General features: G+C 36.9%; 1 protein-coding gene across 2 annotated transcripts in view; it reads right to left on the bottom strand.

Moving 5' to 3' along the window:
• Positions 1 to 2,332: 2,332 nt before the first annotated feature.
• LOC149231354 (uncharacterized) overlaps positions 2,333 to 25,304 on the bottom strand; it is a 215,675-nt gene continuing 192,703 nt past the window's right edge. For both annotated transcript variants that reach the window (XR_016248060.1, XM_089379181.1), the window contains 2 exons: positions 3,011 to 3,105; positions 2,333 to 2,839 (listed from right to left, as the gene is read on the bottom strand). Coding sequence is in view for 1 of the 2 variants with exons in the window: in XM_089379181.1 (XP_089235307.1) it covers positions 2,746 to 2,839; positions 3,011 to 3,105 (189 nt within the window). In the remaining variant the exon portion in view is untranslated. The remainder of the gene's footprint in view (positions 2,840 to 3,010; positions 3,106 to 25,304) is intronic.

The raw sequence follows: 25,304 nt of genomic DNA, 5'->3' as shown, positions 1-25,304 counted from the left end.
TATCCTTGGCATATTACTAGTATTACTAAGGAGAGGGATAGGACATTGAGTGCTCAGCCCACATTTAGGCAATCAACAATTAATATAGATAAGGACAGGTGGACTACACAACAATATTTGAGATAGGTTATAATGGAATTGGAGGTCGCCCCATCAGGGGCATCTCATACAATCCCACCAATATAGAGCAGTTAATCCCAACTCTATTCCATTCATGAGCTACTAATACACACATTACCACCGCAGCTTAGTTGTTGTCACGCCAATAGAGCATAAGAATAGACCACTAGCCTACTAAAGGCACACTATTAGAAAATGGTGTAATGGTGAAGAAAAAAGATTCCATTGTTATGAGGTTTCAAGATAGGCACTAAGGGCTCTTCAATTGCACCAAAGACACATAATGGATGAGAGAAAGACCAAAGTTTAACATCACACAATAGACCTTGTATATGTGTATCTTACTACAACTATCCATTGTTGCCACTACATTTACCTATGTACATTGGGATACATGGTTGATGCATAATAGAGATACTTCGACAAGAGAAAATACCCAACATGTTGTTGCATAGTTGCTTCAAGATTAATCAAAACTTTAAGGTTGGGGGAGATATTAGAGGGACCTTTTAGGCATATATAAATATTATAAAAATGTTATCACACATTTGTGTTTAGACTTTACATAACATGAATACATGAATATATGAATGTGAATACACACAAAATAAAGGACAAATAAATGTGTAACACAGCTTAACATTGGCTAGTACCTAGCAAGTACAATTATTCTAACCACACCTATCATTGTACAAATACTCATGACTATAGGAATAGAATATGGTTGGTTGCCCTTAACCATATTATTTGTGTGTATGATGCAGTGTAATCCTTTCCTAAATGCCACTAAAACCCTAGTTGCAACAAGGTTATAAAGGTATACATTTAAAAATTGGTTCATAGCCCAATATAAATCAAAGAATTTTCCAAGTTTCGTTTGATTATTAAAGACCTTCAATGTGCCCCACTACTTGTTAATCTAGAAAAAAATATTTTTTGGGCTCGAAATTAAATGTTGCACATTTATCTTTGAAGGAACAACAAAATAGGGTTACGAATTGTGATAGATCACAAGGGCCATCTCCAAATACTCTGTCAAGTGTGCTATCAACCTTTCAATATTGGGTGTTTTCTAATGGCTATAAACTACCCTCGCATTAAGTTCTTAATAACATCCTCGTACGATGTTGGTTTTCTAGAGATAAATCATGGACCCCTAATATCGATTGCACTAATTCTTGGTAATTCCTACCACATAGTACATAAAATTTCAACAACTAATGGATTGATCCTTTAGCAAAATGATAAGCCAACACAAATAAAAATAAAAATAAAGGTGCTTTCCTACTCTCTACAACTATTGCTTCCTTCTATGTGCCCAACTAAAAATGGAAATTACACCTTTATAATTAAGTTAAAGTTCTCTCACGTTAAAGACCAAAGATTTTGTTAATGAACAAGAAACTTTCCAAAGCAAAGCATTTGACTATAGCATCAACCCATTATGAAATTTGCAAGGCAAGTTTTGACTAGGCTAACCTGAATGCACCAATCATAAGGTGCAAGCACCATCTAGACATCATAAGCTAGTCCATGGGTTGTCAATCTTTTGTCCAAATCTAGTTTATTTTATATATATATATATATATATATATATATATATAACAGCTGCTTTTCCATGTGATTTTTTATGAAAATGTTCATGGACATGCCAATCTTTCCTTGTAAGGAAATGCTCTTTTCCACCTCCAGCCTTATTTTATTAAAAAAATATGTTCAACAATATTTACAAAAAAATATGTTCAACAATATTTACTATCTAGCTTCTTGCACTAGTTTGAATCTACAATCAAGGAAGGTAACTCTTGTACCAAGCATTTTATGTGTTCAAAGCAATTTACTCTCTAGCATACCGTACTAGTTTGAACCTACAAGAGAGAAGGCCATTTCTCGTATTGGCATTTTTTGCCAATACGATACCTAGAGCTTTCAACTACGATTTTCTATCTACATAGAAGTAAATTTATATAGTTTCAGATTAAAAACTAGTTTTATAATACTTGAAATATCACCACCCAAGATTTTCATCATCGTGTTTATTCAATATATATTTTAAGTTGAAATTCATTTATCGTTTGGCACTACTGGGTGCATTGAAATTATCCTCTTTAAAATCATAATCATAGCCATGTCATATGTAAAATTTTCCCTTTCTTCATGTCATGTGCAATATAAAATAATACTAATTAGTCTAATAACAGATTAAAATCAATTGATAAACATAAATTAAATATAGCCTCCCCCTCTATTTTAAGAATTACCATGAACAATATTTTCATATTCCCTCTAAAACATTTTCACTCTCTTTCCTTCATTTATACAAATTTTTAATAACCTGATCATTGAAATATAAAATCAGTGCAGCGAAGGACTTGGCACTTAGTGGATTTCTTGGGAAAATGCTGAATAACTGCTACTATTGCATGCCACCAACAAGAAAGCATGCTTTAACAAACAAGGATAAAATAATTCGATATGATTCATCGTGCAAGATATGTACCAAGGGTACACTCACTGCTACTTTCCCTTCTTTTGAAGGGGAGTGGGGACAAAGAAAATGGCAAATGTTATTGTACAAACTTTATCAATATGCTATTGGTTGTCTCTCCAAACAGTTGACGCTGCCTATGATTTTTGAGGCGAAGGCCCAGAATAGTGCTTTTGGATGTCTTTCAACCGTTCTATAAGTTCTTGGAATGTTGGACGGCATTGTGTATCACTGCATCAACATGCAAAATTATGCCGTTAAATCTAGCGGTATATTGTCTATAAAAACACCGATATCAAAAAAGTCATCTAAAATCTGTATCTGCACCGTCAAAACAAGCAACTAAATTAAAAAGATACACCATCCAAACAAGCAACTAAATTAAAAATATTTATATCTTACTCATGCCAACAGCTTTCAATAATGGATGCCCAATTAGAGTCCAAGCCTTGTGGTATCTCTAATCGCTGGTTCATGAACCCCACAGCTCCAACCACCTGCAAAAATTATTTATAAATTTTACTAGGCAAAATCAATAAAATATAAGACGAACCGTATTCCACTGGAAAAGGAATACAAAATGTGCATGACAAACGCAATATTTTAATTCACGCTGCATGGACTGTCTGTGCCTTGTATTAATTAACACATTACTTAAATGCATGCTGTATGTAAACTTTTATGGAGAAGATGTTTCTGGCAAATTTTGTTTAATTTAGACCAGATTCATCTCAAACAGAGAGATGGGACTTAAAGCACAACTTCATAATTTCATCTAAACCACGAGGATATCCCACCAAGGTGCCAGCGTTCAAAAGAATTCAGCATGGTGCAACCATTCCAATTCTCTAAGGACCCTCATTCCAAAGTACCATTCCAGCCATTGTTATTCAAAATTAAAATGAAAATGTAATATGTTTTAGCACCCCTACCCCAATGTGATACTCCTATTTTCACTGTTGAAACCATAACGCACTTGCAACTGTTTGAAAACCGAAAAGGAATGAATGGATGAACGAAACCGCTGACTTTATATATCACAGTGGATTTGCAGGCTTAAGACAACCATAATGTGGTATGGGTTGCAAGCTTCGTGGAGAATCTATGAAACGTTTAAATTAAAATATGACCAATTTTTGAGCTCCAATAGTCGCCATCAATGTTGCACCAAATTGGTGGATGGGGGAACATGTGAACGGGGTTACACATCTGGGGAATATATCTAGACAACCCGAAATTTTAGCAACTCCATGTGGATGTCAAGGCCTCGACACAGGGAACTTTGCTCAAAATCCAACAAACAAGATATGTGAAAGAAAAAAAATGACAAAGCTAAAAGGTGAAATCACGAAATAAATATTCAAATGTAATATGTTTTTGCTCAAAATCCAACAAACAAGATTAGATATGTGAAAAAAAAGTGACAAAGCTAAAAGGTGAAATCACGAAATAAATATTCGAAAGTAATATGTAAGTTGTAGCAATCACGATTCATCAGACATTATTGTATTTCTCATTGAAATTATGATAGTCAAAAGATTCAAATGACAAAATGAAATAAAGTGCTACAAAATATTAAACAGTAGACATTGATGTATTTCTCATCGAATTTATTATACTCAAAGGATCCAAATGACAAAATAAAATACAATGAAGAGTACTAATACTAAAAAGGAATCAAAACCCTGGTCATCAATGTGCAACTATAAAGAGTAATGTCTATCATGACTCATAGCATATAGACATCAATGCTCAGGCCATAATTCATTTGCATCCATCCACTGTAGGAAGACATCAACATCATCCCTGAGAATGTCAGTGTCACTATTGTAATCAGAGTCACTCTTAGGAGTGATCAATGATAATTTAGGGCAGGTAAAATAGCCTTAGAATGTCTATCCATTTAAGTTTAAAGATTGTGTGGACCATTTCCAAGCCCATTGGGCAAATCTCTGATTGTAAAATCAGGTGTCCTCCTTTTCAGGGGGAGTGTGACGGCAACCCTGGTTTTTGGGGAAGCACCCTAAAGTCCCGAATAAGGGTGAAATGTTTCCTTTTTTAGGAAAAACATTTCACCTCGTGTTTTCCTTAGTTTTCCCAAAAGGTTAGCATCAAAAACATTTCACAACCTGTTTCGAAAGGTTGGAATCAAGAAACATTTCACGAGTTCCCTGTTCTAAAAGTGTGGGAAGCATCCCACGTGTCAAGAATAGGTACACGCATGCCAAGCACAAGCCAAAGACATGCAAGGCAGTCTACTCATTTATTTAAATGCAAATAACGCAGTGATGAATCACTAGTCAATCAGTGAACTCTAGTCTATATGTAGTACAGGTAAAAATAAAAAATAAAAAATAAAACCCCTAAAAATAAGAAATGTTGGAAACCAATGGTTAATGGAGAACAGCCATCGAGCAACGTGAAAACTAATAGTCAACCATATCGAGTAAAATGCATTTGAAAATAAGTCAAGATGGCTATAAGAAATTACAAAAAGTTCTATGGCACACTAAAACCATTAACAAGCTCTATGCTGAGAATAGGAATCACAAAGAACAGAATTAGCATACTTGAAGAGCATTCAACCTTGTACTGTTTCTTTTCCATCGGTTCCCCCTCTTCTCTGTGTGAAAATTCCAAACTGGAATCTTACTGCAATAACTGGTATTATTTTTCCTAATTGTTAATTAATTTAACAATTTATCTACTATGTCAAATATCGAAATAAACACACTACAACCTTCACAAATAAAATACTGCGAAAAAAATGCGCTGGAAACTGAGAAATGCTAGTAGTACACACATAAAATATGAGACAATTACTTGAGGAAAAATGTCCCCTGAAAAACACAACTTAGGAAAACCGGTGCAGCAATGAGGGTTTTTATTATTATGCAGCAGTGAAAATCTGAGTACAATTTGGATGCCTGAAACTGGCAATCCACAGCAAGAAATTCTGGGCAAAATTATTGAAGGAAATTTACCCTTCCTCCACCTGCAATCCCACCACAACCTGCCTTCAGAAACTTGGTCGTCTAACCCTCTACGTCAGTGTCTACGCTGCTCTGCGCATTCTGCTTGACGTCAAACCTCCAACTAGTCTCTGATGAAGTCATTCTGCCTCTAGCCGCTGAGGAAATCGTCTCTCCGGCCATCTGGAACCTCTGCCCGACCTTTGGCATTGAGAATGATTTTCTCTTCAGCAAATCGAACTACCCTCTCTAAAACTATTGCACAATGCTTTGCGCTGCCTCACTGGAATAACTCAGCCCTCTTATTGTTGCCTATCCGGATTTGGAAATCTTCCTCTGGATCACTATCCCTGTCCCTCACTCACTGCTTCGATCTCTGGCTCTCTCCGACAACTAACTGCTGCTACTCTGGAAATCGATCTACCAAGAAATCGAACTACTCAAGTGTCCTATCCATCACCACATCGACCTCCTCTTATAATCCTTTATTGGAGCACCAACAGCCAAGATTAAAACTTAATCAATGGCTAAGATAATCTCGGTATCGATCCATGTGAGTTTCTAGATGATTCTTGCTTTGGCTTAATTAATACTGATTAATTAATCATATTCCCTAAGTTTAGACTTGGGAAATATTTAAAAACAGGTTCATAACCTAATCAAGTCATTTATAGGCAGAATTTCCAAAAACGATTTCTGAGTTTTGGAGATCTCATGTATTCTAGCCTCTCCAGTAAATTCCGTGGCTAGAACACATCTAATGCTACAAAAACTAACACTCCCTCTTAGCAAGGAATGTGTTCTAGTGTTACACATCCTGCCACAACACCCTGTCTTTATATCCTCTCCTACCACGCTGCTAATGTCTAGCTATTGCTACCCACCAACCACTACGCAACTTTGATATATGTTGCATTTGTGTTGTTGCTGACCTTGTTGTACCACTGCCAACACAACAACCCTCTCTCATATGTTGCTACTACAACTGCAAAATCTGCAACTGAAAAGCATACAGAATACTGAATCCACTGTGTTCAGTATGATGCATTTGTCTCTAAGTCTCTGACTACTACTAGCATCTGCACTGTCACTGAAGGATTTGCACTACTGCGGACTCTACACTATGCCAACTACATTGCTACCAACTCTGTGTTGTGCTCCCCAACATCTGACTGCTACTAGTCTGCAACTCACTCTGGTACTGACTGGATCAACTGCCACTGATCCATCTTGCCACTGAATATTGTGGCCCCCGTAGCCAGATAATGATCCATGAGGTGGACTCCTCAAGGACCCTGCCCAATCTCTGTAGCTCTCTGGGTCTATAGCACCAAATCACCCCACCTCACCCCTGGAGGTATATCGGCGAACATAGTGAAGTCTTCCTCCAGCCTGGAGGAAACCCTATCGATCTCTATTGAAGCTACCTGTTGTTCCTGCTTCTCCTTGTCCTTCTTATAGAGAAGACACTGGCTACAGTAGTGACTGAGCTCACCACACCTGAAGCACTTGACTTTTGACAGGTCCTCCTTCTTTCTCTGCTCCCCCTGTCCCTGACTAGGACCCTTTGTTGCGAGGGCCACATTGTCCTCCCCTTTCACCATCTTCGATTCGTTGTTGCTGCCATTGACGGAGCTCTTTAGCAGAGCTTGTCTCAACTCCTCTTGCCGCAAATCGGCCCACATTCTATCACAGTCTGGTAGCCTATCTCGATTCTCTGCCCAATATACTTTGGAAAAAGATTTGTCAATCCTTTGAGACGCTATTGAGTGTCAATCTCACTAGCTATGTGGGTTGAGGCATTGCCCCAACCTATGTTGCGGGGGAGCGCCCCCCCCGATCCCGCACCCAATCCGCGCTCCAGGCAGGAGCGACTCGGGAGCGATTTTGAGAGCGCGCTCCCTAAAAAAAATTTCAATCCCTGCCTTTTCGGGAGCGATTTCGGGAGCATTTTGCCTTTTTTGCAATTTTTTTTTTTGTAGTAATGTTTGAAATGCAATTTTTTTTTTTAGAGACAAATAATTTTTGAGTGGGGCAACTTAATGATCAAGTCTAGGCCTTAGTATTGATACGCTATTCATGGTAATGTTAAATTCTTAAAGTAAAAGGATGAAAATGAATATTAAGGAGAATGTCACTTTTGCTTAAATTTTTAACATTACCATGAAATGACTCAAGATGTTTGAGAGTGGTTTCGGCCTCATTGGATTTCATATGGAGAAAGTAGAATTTTAGATTTCATTCAAAATCCAGCAGACTTATCAGTTTTTCAGGATTTCAAGATTGGGGGATTGCAATGTTTCCATTGACTTTTTTCATGTATTTACTATTAGGGTATGGAACTCATATTTAATCAAGAACACCAATCCCTCTATGTACCTTGACGTTAGTGACATTGTTTGTCAAACTCCTCTATCATGACCCTCCTAAAAATGTACGCATCACTCAAACAAAATCTTGACTTGACATGCTATGCTTGTTCTATCTTATGTTAATGCTTAGAGGGTGATATTAATGACAAAGATCCCTACAGATACAGAGGTAATGACAAAGATACCTCTGGATATTAATGCTTAGAGGGTGATATTAATGACAAAGATCCTGATTTTCCATCAAGACTAAAAAATTAGACATTTCTCGTGGTGGCAAGAGGCCCAAGCATAAGAAATAGATAATAGATTTACGTCTCTTTTCTAGTTTCTTGTAGCTTTTATAACTATTGACTCTTTCATATTTATTATGATATCTTTTTAAACAATATATGACAATTTAAGTTTGAAGTTGGAAATTATAACTCATTAGTAATGAATTATGAATATGATGCTTCATGAAAGTTGAAAGTTGTTTCATTTCATTTCATTTTATAACATTTCATTTCATGTTAGATATTATTTGTTGTAATGGTTACACTTAACTTACAAGTACAACTTTGGTGATCAATGATCATAAATGTTATATATTGAATTTTGAAAGCTTGAAACTTTAAGATTGATGAATCATGAGACTCAATATGTTGTATGTTACTAACTTGTGGACGTGGTTGATGAAGATTATAACTTCTAGATGATTGTTGTTGTATGGTTCAATCTATGTTTTTTTATGTTTTTTATATCTAATTCATAATTCTACATGTTTTTGTTGACATATATGTATCAAAAATTAAAAAATATAAATATAAATATATATATATATATATATATATTTTTAAAAAATCGCTCCCAGATTCGCTCCCAAACCGGGAGCTTCTGAAAATGGTCGCTCCCGCTCCCGCTCCCAAGTAACATTGGCCCCAACAGTTGACAATTGGCCTAAAACCTCCTAAATCCTCGTAAGGACGGGGTCTATGCCTTTCCCTTTCTGAATCCAGATGAGCCTCAACTTCTCTAGGTACATCTTCCGTTGCTCGAAAGTACCCTGGTACAATGTGGAGAGAGCATCCCACATTTGTTTGGCAATATCTTTGCCAACTATATGTGAGACAACATGATCTTTGTCACCATCTAGGATCAACCGCTATACTCGTGGCCATCTCCTTTTTGTATTCTTTTTGTTGATATGCATCCTGAGGAACTGCCACTACTCCATCAATATAGATTTTTAGGCCATATTCGTCTCGAAGGAAGGACATCTTTGCCTTCCAGATGACGTAGTTGGAAGCTCCATCCAACTTGTCCTAATCACAAAGCCCAACAGTGGTCATCTCAAAAAATTGTCGAAAACTTCCTCTTTCCTTTTGCTCAACTGCTACTCTGCTATTCACACTCCCTTCTAGAGTAAAAATATTTGCTCACAACTACTATCGATTTGCAAGGAAAACCGAACTTCTTGAGACTAGACGTTCCCTAAGAAAAATTTTCCTTATGTGTGTGCTCCTCTCTTCTACCCCAATGTTGGTTCTACTTTGGTGTACCACTGCAAAACCCTCTGCGTCCAACTAGAGATTTGCTTGACGAAAAACCTAAGTTGCTCCCTCTGCCTCTAGAATCACTCAATCTGGAAGGATCGAATTTTTCTGCTTCTCTGCTAAAAAAAAATCGAACTTCCTCAAGTAACTTGGCACGCCTGGCGAAGTACTGCGTTGCTCCTGGGAATTTCGGTCTACTGCTCTTACTGAATAGCAAAATTCCTTCTTTTCGCTTATGAGCTCTCTGGCTCATCAATTGCGCTCTAATACCATGTGGAAATTCCAAATTGGAATCCTATTGCAACAACTGGTATTATTTCTCCTAATTGTTAATTAATTTAACAATTTATCTACTACGTCAAATATCAAAATAAACAAACTATAACCTTCACAAATAAAAAACTACGAAAAAATAATAATAATAATGCACTGGAAACTGAGAAATGCTAGTACACACATAAAATATGAGACAATTACTTTTGGACAAATGTCCCTAGAAAAACCCAACCTGGGAAAACCGGTGCAACAGTGAGGGTTTTTATTATCATGCAACACCGAAAATGTGAGTACAATCTAGATGCCTGAGACTCGCAATCCACAGCAAGAAATTATGGGCAAAATTATTGAAGGGAATTTACCCTTCCTCCACCAATAATCCCAGCGAAAACTGCCTTCAGAAACTCGGCCCTGTGACCCTCTGCGTCAGTGTCTGCACAATCTACTTAACGTCAAGCCTCCAGCGAGTCTCTGATGAAGTCATTCTACTTCTAGTTGTTGAGGAAATCATCTCTCCGACCTTCTGCAAGCTATGCTCAGCCTTTGGAACTGAGAACAATTTTCTCTTCAGCAAATCAAACTTCCCTCTCTGAAGCTACTACACAGTGCTCTGCGCAGCCTCACTGGGATAACACAACCCTCTTACTGATGCCTCTCTGGATCTGGAAATCTTCCTCCAGATCACTGTCCTTGCCCCTCACTCACTAGTTCAATCTCTGCCTCTCTCAGGCAACTGACTGCTGCTACTCTGGAAATCGAACTTCCAAGAAATCGAACTACTTAAGTATCTTTTTCATCACCACATCAACCTCCTCTTATAGTCCTTTGTTGGAGAACCAACGGCCAAAATTAAAACTTAATCAATGGCTTCGATAATCTCTGGATTGATTCGTGTGAGTTTCTAGATGATTCTTGCCTTGAGTTAATTAATACTGATTAATTAACCATAGTCCCTAAGTTTAGACGTAGGAAATATTTAAAAATTGGTTAATAATCTAATTAAGTCATTTTTAAGCGTAATTTCATAAACAATTTCAGGGTTTTGGAGATCTCATGTATTCTAGCCTCCACTAAATTTCATGGCTATAACACATCCGATGCTACAAAAACTAACACCCTAGCCTCCTTGTTCATGTTTAATCATTACCTCAATTAGCCTTGCCATTAAGGCACCTCAAGTAGTTTATTTAATATGTTGCAAGGAAATCAAGAGAGGGTGTGTTCCCTGTTGGGAATTATCCCAGAAATGCGAACCAAGAATATAACTTGGAAACGACAGGAAACACTATCTGACCATTTTCTGAAAATATGTAACGAACAAAGTTTGTACTTAAGTTAAATACTCTAGAAGACTTGGAATATGAACATCTCCATTGAAGATACAAGAAAATATATTAAAAATGCATAAATGAGAATGATTACAATGAGGGTGAGGGTCTGCTTATATACCCTAAGCAGGTGCCTCTTCAGTAATGGTCATGTCTTCAAGGGCATACCTCTTCATTAACTAATTACTAGTTAATTAATCATTATTTATTATTATTGTTTACATTTTATATATATATAAAACATTGTCTTCCTCTTCAAAAAGCTTTGTCCTCAAAGCTTATTGTTGGCAAGGTGTATCATTTGTTTTTTTTTTCTTTTAATCTATTCGCATCTTTCGGAACTCTTCGAATCCTTGGAGTTGTCATTTTTGTTGATACAAGATGATAGGATCCTCTAAGTGATAAACAAAATTGTCATGCTAAGAAGGGATCAGACCATCCTAAATTAATCTTCTGTAGAATCTTGCAGTGACTAGAGACTTGTGATGAATTGTTATCACAAGACCGGATTGCATAAACTTTAGTATTCCTTGGAACATACGTTTGTTGTTTATGTTCTGAGTGATACTGGGATGCAAATTGGTTGAAAAGTTTGCTTTTGTGATTCAGAGGTCGATAAGAAGTTCTTCTGTTTTGACTTTTCTTTATCATGTGTGGCAATTTCCTCATTAAATTCAAGCACTGATAACGTTGAATTGGTTACAAAATCTTCACTTGGAATTTTCATTTTCTGAACTGCAACATCTGAATATGTTCTTCCTTCAAATGGTTTGTCATTTTCTTAAGATGTGATATTGATTGGATCGGCGTTCGTAATTTTTCAAAGGACTTCGACACTTCTTTTGTAATAGATTATTTTGTGATAAATTCTTCTAATTTGTTCTTCAATGATTTCTTGTCGTTTTTAAGTTTCTTAATTTGATTGAGTAGGCTCTGATTATGATTTTTGAGAGGAATGAATTTATTTTGGCATTCAAGCTTCCCGTATTTTAAACACGTTATTTGTTCAAATAACCTTTGGTTCAGGGCTTTTAAGCATAAATTTTCCTCTTCCTTTTTTGATAGATTTTCGTTGAGCATCTTTTCAGAAATTTCCATTTCTTGTTCTAAATTGTGCTTTCTCATTTTACATTTTTTGACTTGTGCAAGTAGTTTATGATTATTTTCCTTCAAACATGAATTTTCCTTGTTTTTGCTGGATATGATTTCTTCAAGCTCTTTTGTATACTCAGAGAAATGCTTTAATATCAATGTAACGAACAAAGTCCGTACTTAAATTAAATACTCCAGAAGACTTGGAATATGAAGATCTCCATTGAAGATACAGGAATATATATTAAAAATGTATGAATGAAAATGATTACAATGAGGATGAGGGTCTGCTTATATATCCTATGCAGGGGCCTCTTCACCAACAGTAATGTTCTTGAGGACATACCTCTTCATTAACTAATTACTAGTTAATTAATCATTATTTATTATTATTGTTTAAATTATTTGTTTTATTACATATATATATATATATATAACAAAATAGTCTTAGTCTTGGTGTTTCTAGCCATAAAAAAGCTAAAAACATGTCGTTCTCTATTTTATTGAAAGTGGGTCCTACCACCTATAATATCCTCTTTTAAATATTCGATACCATTTCTAACCTTCAAGATTTTTTCTCATAAACGCTCGGGAAATTAAATTGCAAATAAAACAAAAAAAATGTCGGAAATATCTCTTTTTAAATTATGATAATTTATGGACAATATCTTCAATGAAAATGCACCATAAAAATTGTCAAAAACAAATAAAATTGCTAGCCTTTAAATTACCAATCTAGAAAATTGAAGAGAAAATAAGGTGAAACCCCAATTTATTTATTAGATAATCTAGAGGGGTGATTACATCAATAATTCTCAAGAAAACCTGGTACCAAATACTTTGTTGGTTTCCTCTGGACTCCACGCAACCTTCAAACCCTAACAACTACCTCAATCCAATTCAGCCTTCATAAATTAGACCTCCTCCAGTGATGTGCAATGACAAAACACGACTTCCTTTTTTTCTCTTGATAAGCACTACTGAAGACCTGAAATGGTTCTCCCACTTGACTAGCTAGGGTGGAAGTTTTCACAACCAAAACTAATCACCACCACCTACGGTGTGTATTTCAACATTGAAACCGCGAAAGATAATGAGGGTTTCTCCCTCCCACCATTAGCTACTAGAGCTCTCAAGACAATTAACAAAATATCAAATACTCAATCATATCGCAAGTGAACTCTCATCCTCCTATTTATAATTTTTTTCCCATCCAAATAACATGGGTCAAATAACACGTCACTTTTTAATAATAATGTGACTATCAGTTTTATTTCTTAATTAAATCGAAAGTCACTTACAATTCCCTTTTTAATTTAACTATTCACTATCACCTTTAAGATGACATTAAATAATTAAATTAATTATTTCCAATGTCTTGTTCTCGGAAAAGGGACATTACATCGCCCCTGGCAATAAAAATACGTAAAAGAATTAAAATGCCCTAAAAACATCAAGTTACGTCTTCGTTGTTATAAAAATGAATTGATTTTGTTTCTAGGGTTTTCCAAGCAATTTCTTTCATATAAATAGATTGTAGACACCATTATGTGTTCGAATTCATGATATTCACGTGTAGTGTTATTTTTTATAGATGAGCTAGACCCTAAATTATGCCAAGCCAATGTTCATCAAAGGCAGAAACAAGAGAGTTGGTCAACGCAAAAAATTCTCCTTCTCCGCACATGTGAATTGTTCTTATTCTATTTCACATCGAATGGATAAGTTGTGTGTTCCACATGAGGTAGGAGGAGGGTTTTGTCCTTGGGGTCAAACCCATTCAATGAGTGGGGCCGACTTGTCCAAGTGAGCTAGACTTGGTCAGCATTAAAAATTAAAAAAAAACTCTTTTGATTTGCCAATGAAAATACCGACCGAAGCTACCAATATTCAACACTCGCTCTTGGCTATGGAGATACTTTTCATTCTCTCTCTCAAGATCAATATCCTTGACCAATTTGTTAGTCTCTTAGTAATAACCCAAGGGAGAGATCAAACGTATAAATCTCATCATAAGGAAAGATACATAACATCAAACTCATCCCATAAGCCAAAACCCAATGGCATCAATTCAATGCCCAATTGACCAATGGGATCAATCAATCAAGCGAAACTCTCCAACCATATGCAATGGTTTCTAAGTCAAGCATAATGAACCATGAGAGTATACAAAGTCCATCTCCCCAACCATAAACAAGGTCTCTCGGTCCATGACCCAAGGGAGGAATCCCTATCTCAATCCACGACTATATAGTCTCTCATTCAAATACAATGACCCAAGGGAGAGAACTCAAAATCAATGTCCCCGACCATACCCATTAGTCTCTCAATCAAACACAATGACTCAAGGGAACTAGAAGCCTCAAAACCAAACTCCCCAACCATATTGATTTCTCAGTCAATCTCAATGACCCAATGGGGTAACCAGGACAATCTTCCTGAACATAAATCTTGGCCTCTCAGTTAAGCCCAGCGAAGATTGTCAATCACGTGATGTTATCCAATCAGTGCTCCCTCTCACCCAGAGAGGGATTCTCAACACCTCCAAGTTGTTCTCTAAAATAAGCAAACTTCATCAAGGAAAATGGTTTTGTCAAAACATCAGCAACATGTTGATCAGTAGGCACATACTCGAGCCTCACAACTCCTTCTCTATACAATATTTTGGATGTAATGATACTTGATCCCAATGTGCTTTGACCTGTCACAAAAAATCGGGTTCTCAGAAAGATTTACACAGTTTTGATTATCATAATATATACAATGGTCAATTCCAACACCTAATAAAACAAACTAGCAAACAAAGTTCAAAGCCACATAGCTTCACAACAAGAAAAACAGGCATTAATATAATCAGCCTCAATCGTACTAAGAGCAACAAAAGTTTGCTTCTTGCTAGACCATGAAATCATAACGAAGCCCAAGATAAAACAGAAACCAAATGTGCTCTTTCTATCATCAGTCCATCCCAATTAGCATCAGTAAAACCATGCAGCTGCCATTTTCCATTAGAAAAATATCTCAGTCCATAATCAATGGTGCCATGCAGATATCTCAATATATATTTTGTTGCAACCCAATGCACATGTCGTGGCTCAACCAAGATTTAGCTCAACATGTTTACAGCGTAACAAATATCAAGTCTGGTGTGAACCAGATAGTTCAATGAGCCAATCATTTTGTGATATATAGAGGGATCAACCAGATCCAAATCACAATCTGGCAACTTCTTCAATTTTTTCACCATAGGAGTGTCCATGCATTTACAATCCATCATTGCAAATTTCTTAAGGATCTTAATGGAGGTACTTGCCTTGTCCAACAAGGATTTCATCAGCTTTTGCCAAATGTCAATCCCAAATAGTAATGCATAAACCAAGATCCTTCATCTCAAATTCACAAATCAGTGGCCTCTTACACTAGACAATGAGAACTTCAGCCCCTGTCAGAAACAAATCATGTACATATAGCAGCAAAATCAAGGGCTCACCTTACAATTTCGGATCAACATCACTCTTTTTGAAAGCAAGGCTCAACAAATAGCTATCAATACAAAAGTACCATGTGTTGAAAAATGTGTAACTAGGTTCTGTCTTCATAAGTATGAAATTTGTTCTTGTATATTATAAAATGAGAAGAAATTGTTATTATTGAATCATGGGTTTCCTTCTCAAGTTCTTTTCATTTTATAGGTCAAGCACCCATTGAGTGCTTCTAAGGTTTTTCCTAGGTCCAAGAGTCATTGTCATATATTGAAGACCCCAATGGGCACATTGTATCTTGTAAAGAAAATTTATTTTTCTCTTTAAAGTGTCGAAATGCCCTCCAAGATCAAGGTGGCCTAGAAGTTGTCAAGTCAACCTAAGTTAAGAGCCACATCTACCCCTTGAAGAGGCCTATATAAAGAGACGAACTCGTCCTCCAAAGGATCACACACTCATCTCTCATTCTATGCGAAGAAGAGGACGAAGAAAATGTCCAAGAAGAGGACGAAGGAAGTCGAAGTGTTTGGGCTAGTTCTCTCTCCCACATGCAACTCGAAGCTAGGGTTTCTTCACAACGATTATAACTCGTTCGATCTTGGAAGGAAGAGAGAAAAGAAGTCAAGCGAAGGTCACTTAAGGTATCTCTCTAGCCCTAAGTCTCAAGGAAAGGCAAGCTAAGGGAAGAAGAGGCTCCAGAGAAGAAGATCAAAGTCTTCTAGGGTGGCAGCAGCAATTGCAGTGGTTGTCGGGCAAACAAAATTTCAAATCCGAAGTAGGAGGTCGAAGCTCTTGCAGCAAGAGGTCGAGTTAGTGGTTTATCTTGATCTTGGAGGGTATTTGTCTGAGTCACAAGGTCATGGTATTAATCAATTGAAGGATCTATAAGAAGAAGAGAGATTTAAGGGTTTTCCCCTCAAGATGAGGGGTTTTGGCCCTAGCTTGTAGCCTATATATTGTGTCATTGTTCTTATTGTTTTGGTAATTTTTTGATGTATCTCACATTATAATAATCGGGAACAAAGCTAATAAGGAAAAAGGAAGCACAAACAATTATCAAGTTAAAGAGAACGAACATATTCATTGCCCTATTGAATTCTCAACTTGGTATCAGAACTAAGCTTAGCAAAGGGCATCATGGAGATCTCCTCTACAATGAAGAAGTTCATCAAGAAGTGTTCCAAGATAGCAAGCCATCTCAAGGAAGGTATCAAGAAAGCATGGAATCTCTTACTTTCTTCAAAGAGGGTATTAATCAAGGATAAAGTTATCTTCTCGGCTCTCTCTGGCACATTTCAAGATGAAGACATTTGGGTAATTGATAGTGGTGCATCAAGACACATGACTCGCCATTCCAAACAATTGAAGACCCTATCACAAGGAAAATCCACTTATTTAGTGGAACTCGGAGATAACAAGAGCTACCCAGTAAAGGGTATTGGATCGACCTCTATAAAACTGGAGAATGGAAACACCATCCCACCTCAACAGCATTCTATTTGTTCCAAGTTTGCATAAGAATTTACTATCCATTTCAACCTTAAAAGATAAGGGTGATAGAGCACCTTTCATTGATGGAAAGGTTGTTGTATGGAGTAAATACTCAAGTATAGAACAAGATAAAGTCATTGGCATTTGAGAAGGAAGACTCTACAAATTGATATCTCCTGTGGCCCAAGCCCTAGTTCACATTCAAATTAACTTGTGTGAACTCTGCAATAGAAGACGTAATCACCTACATTTCAAGATCCTTCCAACTCTAAGTTCCATATTAGATGGAATACCTGAACTAAAGGAAGATCATGAAGGAGTGTGTAAGGGATGTGCATTGGGTAAGAATACCAAGAGACCACTTGGAAGCAGTGCTTCACGGTCAAAAGAAATCTTGGATCTCATTCATTCTAATATATGTGGCCCTATGACTCCTAAATCTCTTGGAGGTCATTTGTATTGTCAAATTCATTGATGATCTTTGAAGAAAAACCTGGGTTTACTTAATGAAAACCAAGGACGAAGTATTTTCAAGATTTCAAGAATTCAAAGTTGAAGTGGAGAACCTTACAAGAAAAAGAATCAAGATACTAAGATTTGATAATGGAGGAGGAATATACATCCAAAGAATTTATAGCATTATGTAAGGAGTCTGGGATTAAGAGGGAGTTGATAGTCCCAAACATTCCTGAGCAAAATGAAGTCGCAGAACAAAAGAATAGATCCATTGAAGAAAGTGAAAGCAATGTTACACGATCAAGATCTACCTAAGTTTTTGTGGGGAGAAGCCATGAAGACAATTGTTTACATTCAGAATCGAAGTCCCCACAAGCGTGATGTCATATTTGATGAAAGAATAGCATTCAAGAAATCAAAAGAACTTTCCATAGACTTTGATGATGAAGAAATCCCAGTATTTGAGGAAGAAGTTGACAAGGGGAAAGAAGACTCACACCATGAAGAAGAAGGTCCCAATGAGCCTGTTCAACCTATGGTCATCCCTGAAACAAGGAAAAGACCTAATTGGTTGAAATTTACACTACTTGATGCAGAAGGTCATGGGGCAGTGAAAGGATCATTTCGAGAAAGCAAGAAACCCAAGAGATATTATGGGTATTATGTATACATGACAAAATTAATAGAAGCCGAACCATCCACTTTTGAAGAGGTTGTAAATCATCAAGAACGGAAAGATGCCATGAATGAAGAGTATCAACCTATAATGAAGAATGGAGTCTAGGAGATCGTACCTAGGCCCGAAGACAAATATGTGGTAACTTCCAAATGAATCTACAAGATCAAACATGCAGCAGATGGAAGTATAGATAAGTATAACGCAAGATTTGTGGCTACGGACTTCTCTCAACTTGAAGGCATCGACTACGAAGAGACATTTGCTCCAACAACAAGATATACAATGATTCATTAATTAGTCTCTAATCGCAGCATCGATGGGATGGAACATACACCAAATGGATGTCAAGACTGCTTTTTTGAATGGCACAATAGATGAAGTCTACATAGAGCAACCCTTGGGATTCGAAGTTAAAGATAGGAAGGAAGCAAGCACCAAGGGCATGGTATGCTAGAATGGATGCATAACAACAAAGAATAGGCTTCATAAAAAGTTATATTGATCTGAACCTTTATATCAAGGTTATGGATGGAGAACATGTAATCATTCTTTTGTATGTAGATGATCTTCTCTTGACAGGTGTAGAAGGTCGAATTGAAGAATGTAAGAAGCAACTAGGAGCAAAATTTGACATGCAGGATCTTGGGCAGATGCATTACTATTTGGGACTAGAAGTATGGCAAGGACCTAATGGAGTTTATTTCAGTCAAGGAAAGTAAGTGATCAAGATGCTGAAGTAGTTTGACATGATGGACTGCAAACCTATGACCACACCAATGATCACAAACTTGAAGAGACTAAGGAGTTCTGAATCAAGCCCTGTGGATCCTTCCAAGTATAGACAACTTATTGGCTTAGTGATGTGCTTGGTGAATACTCGACCAAACATATGCTTTGCACTAAATATTCTCAGTCAATTCCAAGTGGAGCCGAAGCATTATCATTGGATAACAGCAAAAAATATTCTGAGATATCTGTGAGGAACCATCCATTACTGTCTGAAGTATGACAGATGGAATGATGTCCAACTAATTGGATATACAGATTTTGACTGGGGTGGCAATGAGCAAGATGGAAGGAGCACTACAGGAGGATGTTTCAGTTTGGGATCCTCCATGGTCTCATGGATGAGCAGAAAGCAAGACATAGTAGCTTTGAGTAGTGTTGAGGTTGAATATATTGTAGCATGTGAAGTAAGAAGAGAAGCAATATGGTTGAGGAAGTTGCTATCTGACCTATTTGAACGACTGATGAACCCTATGGTGATACTTTGTGATAACACAAGTTGTATACGTTAGTCTGAAGATCCAATGTTTCATGGAAAAACAAAGCATATAAACAACAAGTATCACTATATTCGAGAGTTAGTACAAAATGGTGTGTTGCAGCTACATTATATCTCCACTAATGAGCAAGCTTATATATTTACAAAGTCACTTGCGAACAAGAAGCTTGTGTACTTGAGAGAAAAGCTTGGTTTGCTTGATGAATCCTCCCTAACTGGGAGGGAGAGATAGACACTACATTCTTGTCTTCACTTGGGAAGAAAGAATGGAGGATTGGGTAACCATCTGGCATTCGATACTCTTTGAGAATGTGGTAGGGCATTCTATTGAGAATTCAATAGGGCAGTGAATATGTTAATTCTCTTTAACTTGATAATTGTTTGTGTTACCTTATTAGCTTTGTTCCTTATTATTATATTGCGAGATACATCAAATAACTACCAAAACAATAAGAATAGGGACACAGTATATAGCTCGCAAGTCAAGGCCAAAACAACTCCTCTTGAGGGGGAAACCTTTAAATCTCTTTTCTTATAGATCCTTCTCTTGACAAATACCTAGACCTAGAGACTCAGACAAATACCCTCCAAGACCAAGATGAAGGTCAACTCGGCCTTCTCCTGCAAGATCTTCAACCTCCTATTTCTAATCCAAAATTTTGTCTCCAGACAATTGCTGCAACTGTTGTTGCTCCTCAAGAAGACTTTGATCTTCTTCATATGGCCTCCTTTCCCCTTCGCTTGCTTTTCCTTGAACTTTAGAGTTATTGAGACACCCTAAGCCACCTTCACTTTACTTCTTTTCTCTTTTGACTCCAAGATCGAACTAAAGTTGTCCCCAGCGCAGAAACCCTAGCTTCGACTTTCACATGGGAGAGAGAGACTTAACGGAAGCACTTCCACTTCCTTTTCTTCCTCTTCGTCCTTCTTCTTCAACCTCTTTTAGCCTTCTTCTTTGCATAGAAAGAGGTGTGTGGGTGTGTCTAATGGAGGACAAGTTTGTCTAATCGAGGACGAGATCCTCTCTATATATACGCTTCTTAAAGGGTAGACGTGGCTCTTCATGTAGATCGACATGGCAGCTTCTAGGCCGACTTGATCTTGGTGACCATTTCTACACTTTAAAGACAAAAACAAATTTTCTTTAAATGATACAATGTCAATATATGACAATGACTCTTAAACCCTAGAAGCACTCAATGGATGCTTGACCTATAAAATAAAAGGACTTGAGCATGAAACCCATGCTTCAATAATAATTTCCTTTCATTTTATATTTATTCAAGAATACATTTCATACTTACGAAGACTGAACCTAGTTACACATTTTTCAACACTCCCTCTTAACTAGGGAGGTATACATAAGCAGTACATGGTCATTCTCAATCTGAAGAGATCTCATAAAAAGAGTTGGATTGGTAACTCATCTGTCTAGCATCATATTTAACCAACATTGTAACATACCAAGGCCTTGACTAACAGCTCTATCTCTCCTCAAGATCACAACACAATGTTGGCGAGACTAATGACTTATATACACCATAATCATTGTCTCTCAAGGTACATACTCCACCCAAGTGTTCAACAAGTATGACCTTCGTTGGACTATTCTTATCTTGGGTAGCTAATCCTCAAAGAATATCGGTCCACGACTACACTCATTTTAAATGCTCTACCTCATTCTCAAAGTGTAGCAAATGTTAGATGGTTACCCAATCCTCCATTCTTTCTTCTCAATTGAAGACAAGAACGTAGTGTTTATCTCTTCCTCTCAATTAGTGATGATACAACAACCAACCCAAGCTCGTCTTTGAAGTACACAAGCTTCTTGTTTGGAAGTGAATTTGTCAGTATGTCAGCTACTTGCTCATCAGTGGAGATACTCTGTTGCTGTAGCACACCATTTTGCACTAGACTCGAATGTCGTGATACTTGTTGTTTATATGCTTTGTCTTTCCATGAAACACTGGATCCTCAAACAAATGTAAACAATTGGTGTTATCACAAAGTATCATTGTAGGGTTCATCAGTCCTTCAAATAGGTCGGATAGCAATTTCCTTAACCGTACTACTTCTCTGCTTACTTCACAAGTTGCAACATATTCAGCCTCAGCACTACTTAAAGCAATTGTGTCTTGCTTTCTGCTCATCCACGAGATCATGGAGGATCTCAAATTGAAACATCCTCCCATGGTGCTCCTTCCATCTTTCTCACTGCCTCCCCGGTCAGAGTCTGTATATCCAATCAGTTGGACATCATTTCTTCTATCATACTTCAAACGGTAGTGGATGGTTCCTCATAGATATCTCAGAATATGTTTCCCTGCTACCCAATGATCATGCTTCGACTCCACTTGGAATTGACTAAGAACATTTACTGCAAAGCATATGTTTGGCCGAGTATTCACCAAGTACATCAATGATCCAATAAGTTGCCTATACTAGCAAGGATCCACAGGGCTTGACTCGGAACTTCTTAGTCTCTTCAAATTTGTGATCACCAAAGTAGTCATAGGTTTGCAATCCATCATGTCAAACCTTTTCAGCAGCTTGATCACGTATTTTCCTTTACCCAAATAAACTTAATCAGGTCCTTGTCAGACTTCTAGTCCCAAATAGTAATGCATCAACCCAAGATCCTTCATGTCAAATTATGTTGCTAGTTGCTTCTTGCATTCTTCAATTCGACCTCCTACACCTGTTAACAGAAGATCATCTACATAAGGAAGAATGATTACAGGTTCTTTGTCTACAACCTTAATATAAAGGTTCGGATTTGCTGAACTTTTTGTGAAGCCTATTCTTTGAAGATACGCATCCATTCTAGCATACCATGCCCTTGGTGCTTGCTTCCTTCCTATCTTTAACTTCGAATCCCAAGGGTTGCTCTATATAGACTTCATCTATTGTGCCATTTAGAAAAGCAATCTTGACATCCATTTGGTGTATGTTCCATCCTATCGATGTTGCGATAGAGACTAATGAATGAATCAATGTATATCTTGTTGTTGGAGCAAATGTCTCTTCGTAGTCGATGCCTTTGAGTTGAGAGAAGTCCGTAGCCACAAATCTTGCGTTATACTTATCTATACTTCCATCTGCTGCATGTTTAATCTTGTAGATTCATTTGGAAGTTGCCACATATTTGTCTTCAGACCTAGGTACGATCTCCTAGACTCCATTCTTCTTTATAGGTTGATACTCTTCATTCATGGCATCTTTCTGTTCTTGATGATTTACAACCTCTTCAAAAGTGGATGGTTCTGCTTCTATTAGTTTTGTCATGTATACATAATACCCATAATATCTCTTGGGTTTCTTGCTTTCTCGAAATGATCCTTTTGTTGTCCCATGACCTTCTGCATCAAGTAGTGTAGATTTCAACCAATTAGGTCTTTTCCTTGTTTCAGGGATGACCACAAGTTGAACAGGCTCACTGGGACCTTCTTCTTCATGGTGTGAGTCTTCTTTCCCCTTGTCAACTTCTTCCTCAAATACCGGGATTTCTTCATCATCAAAGTCTATGGAAAGTTCTTTTGATTTCTTGAATGCAGAAAACCCTTTAATCAATTCTTCTTATTATTATATCAAATATTCAGCAGAGAGAGTACAAAGAGTAAAATTAAACTTGCAAAATCAAAGTCAAAACAACCATGTCAAATATGCAGTCAATTGTAGTCAAACTCATCCCTAACCAGAAAGTCAAAGATGGTCAGCGCAATAGTTAAACTTGCCTCCTTGAGCTCAGTCAACCTTAGTCAAACTTGGCCTTCCTTGTTGGTCAAAGTCGACCCAAAACAGTCCCAAGTCTAGTCAAATTCAATCAAAAGAGAGAAAAAGTTTGTTGTAATTTTCTTGTGGTCAAAGTGGCAATCAATGTTGGTCAAAGTGCCCAGATTTTGTCGATTTTTGTGCCCAGCAACTCAGCCTTCAAAGATCGAACATTTGACCCAAAAAATCGCAGTCAAACTTGGTCAATGCACCCCTGGTCAACATTAGTCAAACTTGCAATAGAATTCTGAAATTTCGGCCTGCAATTCATCCTCCTTCTTGCCACACTTGTGAGAGAAAATAGTTCTACAACCCTATCAGATGAGGAGAGAAGAATGTGTGAATGATGATGATGCCAAATGAGGTGAGAGCTCACTTGTATTTATACAAGTCAATGAGGGTGAAGTGACGTGTCTCTTGGGCTTCATGAGCCTACATGATGATGTAGCTAACCATAACAAATTGCACGTGTGTGGGCATAAATTCAAAAACACACTTCTGCTTGTCCAAATTGGATGATCTTTAGACTAATTTTGGTCCTCTCGAAAAGTGTAATTAATTGCAATCATCATCTACATCAAATGAGCTATCTAAAGTGAAATTTGGCCCCATTTGCCAATTTTAACACAAATTGCTACATGTTGATCATGAATCGAAGTGATCTTCATGATGTAACAGATAACTGAATTTGATTTGGACATCTACATTGACAAGAGCTTGTTCCTTGATACCATCCTCCCATTTATGTTCTCAATCTAGTAGAGAGTTACTAGGGCATCAAACATCTCCTTGGCCGTCTTCTTCTTAGAAAAGCAAGGAATCAAATGATCCTTCACTGGCAATTTCTCATGAACTACCAATTGCTTTAGATATGTTGGTGAAGGAACTACAGATAATTTTCCTTTAAAAGCAAAGTAACTCTTGTTGAAAAGTGCAACTAGGTTCGGTCTTCAAAATGAGATGTAATTGTGACATTTGCAATTGATGTGATAAAGGAAATAAAATTGTTCTTGTAAACCTTGCTTCATGGGTTTTGTTGGGCCTCAAAATGGTCCCTATTTTCACTCCATTATCCACCAATATCTTCACATCTTACCTTCATGTCACCTCCATTCCACCTCCACATCATTCCATTTACCTCATTATTGGATTATAACTATGCTTTTCCAAAGTTTATTAATTCTTAACATTTTTAAGTGAATTTATGGCTAAACTTTAGAAAATAAAATGCTTATACTTATACCTAACAATTAACATGAGTTTGTTGACATGTGTAGGCACAAAGGAAGCTTCCAGGGCATCTTTATGTGGCCATGAATGATCAAATTCGAATTTGAAAAGATAAGTTTCATGGAGGAGATCATGGAGGATAGGGTTATGTGTCATCATTGGTTTAGAAATATGTGGGTTAAAGGAGAGAATAGTGGGTCTACATTTATGAGGTTGTTATCTTAGTTTTTGTATAAATAGGAGCACCTCCTCCATTCCAAAGAGGAGGACTCTTAGAGCATTGTATCCAATTGATGATGGAATAGAATAAGGCTTCATTTTTCATATATTTCCATTATGTAGTTTTAGATATAAATTGTGTGAATGTAGGATATGAATTTATGTAGTTTTAGATATAAGTTTGCTTAATGTAGTATATGGAATAATTTGTCTTGTTCTTAGGAGAATTGAGCTCACTCTAAAAGGATGAGAGAAACATGTTATTTCATATTAGATCTTATTTCATTTAATTTCTTATATGTTTGAGGATTTGTTTGTGATTGATGAATGAGTTTTAAATTAGAATCTAATCAGCATATGAGAGGACAACCAAGGGTCTAAGTTAGGCTCTCTCTCTCTATTTGATTTGTATGATAATTGAAATTCATTCTTTTGATTTTATGTTTCAAGTATCATATGAGGAGATAACCAAGAGTCTAAGTTAGGCTCTCTCTCCATTGATTTATATGGT

Source organism: Pinus tabuliformis, chromosome J, assembly GCF_031772625.1.
Source record: "Pinus tabuliformis cultivar Carrire ecotype Pingquan chromosome J, CPIR1, whole genome shotgun sequence".
NCBI lineage: Eukaryota > Viridiplantae > Streptophyta > Pinopsida > Pinales > Pinaceae > Pinus > Pinus tabuliformis.
The sequence above is the reverse complement of the archived record's forward strand: the minus strand, read 5'-3'. Positions and strand labels throughout refer to the sequence as shown.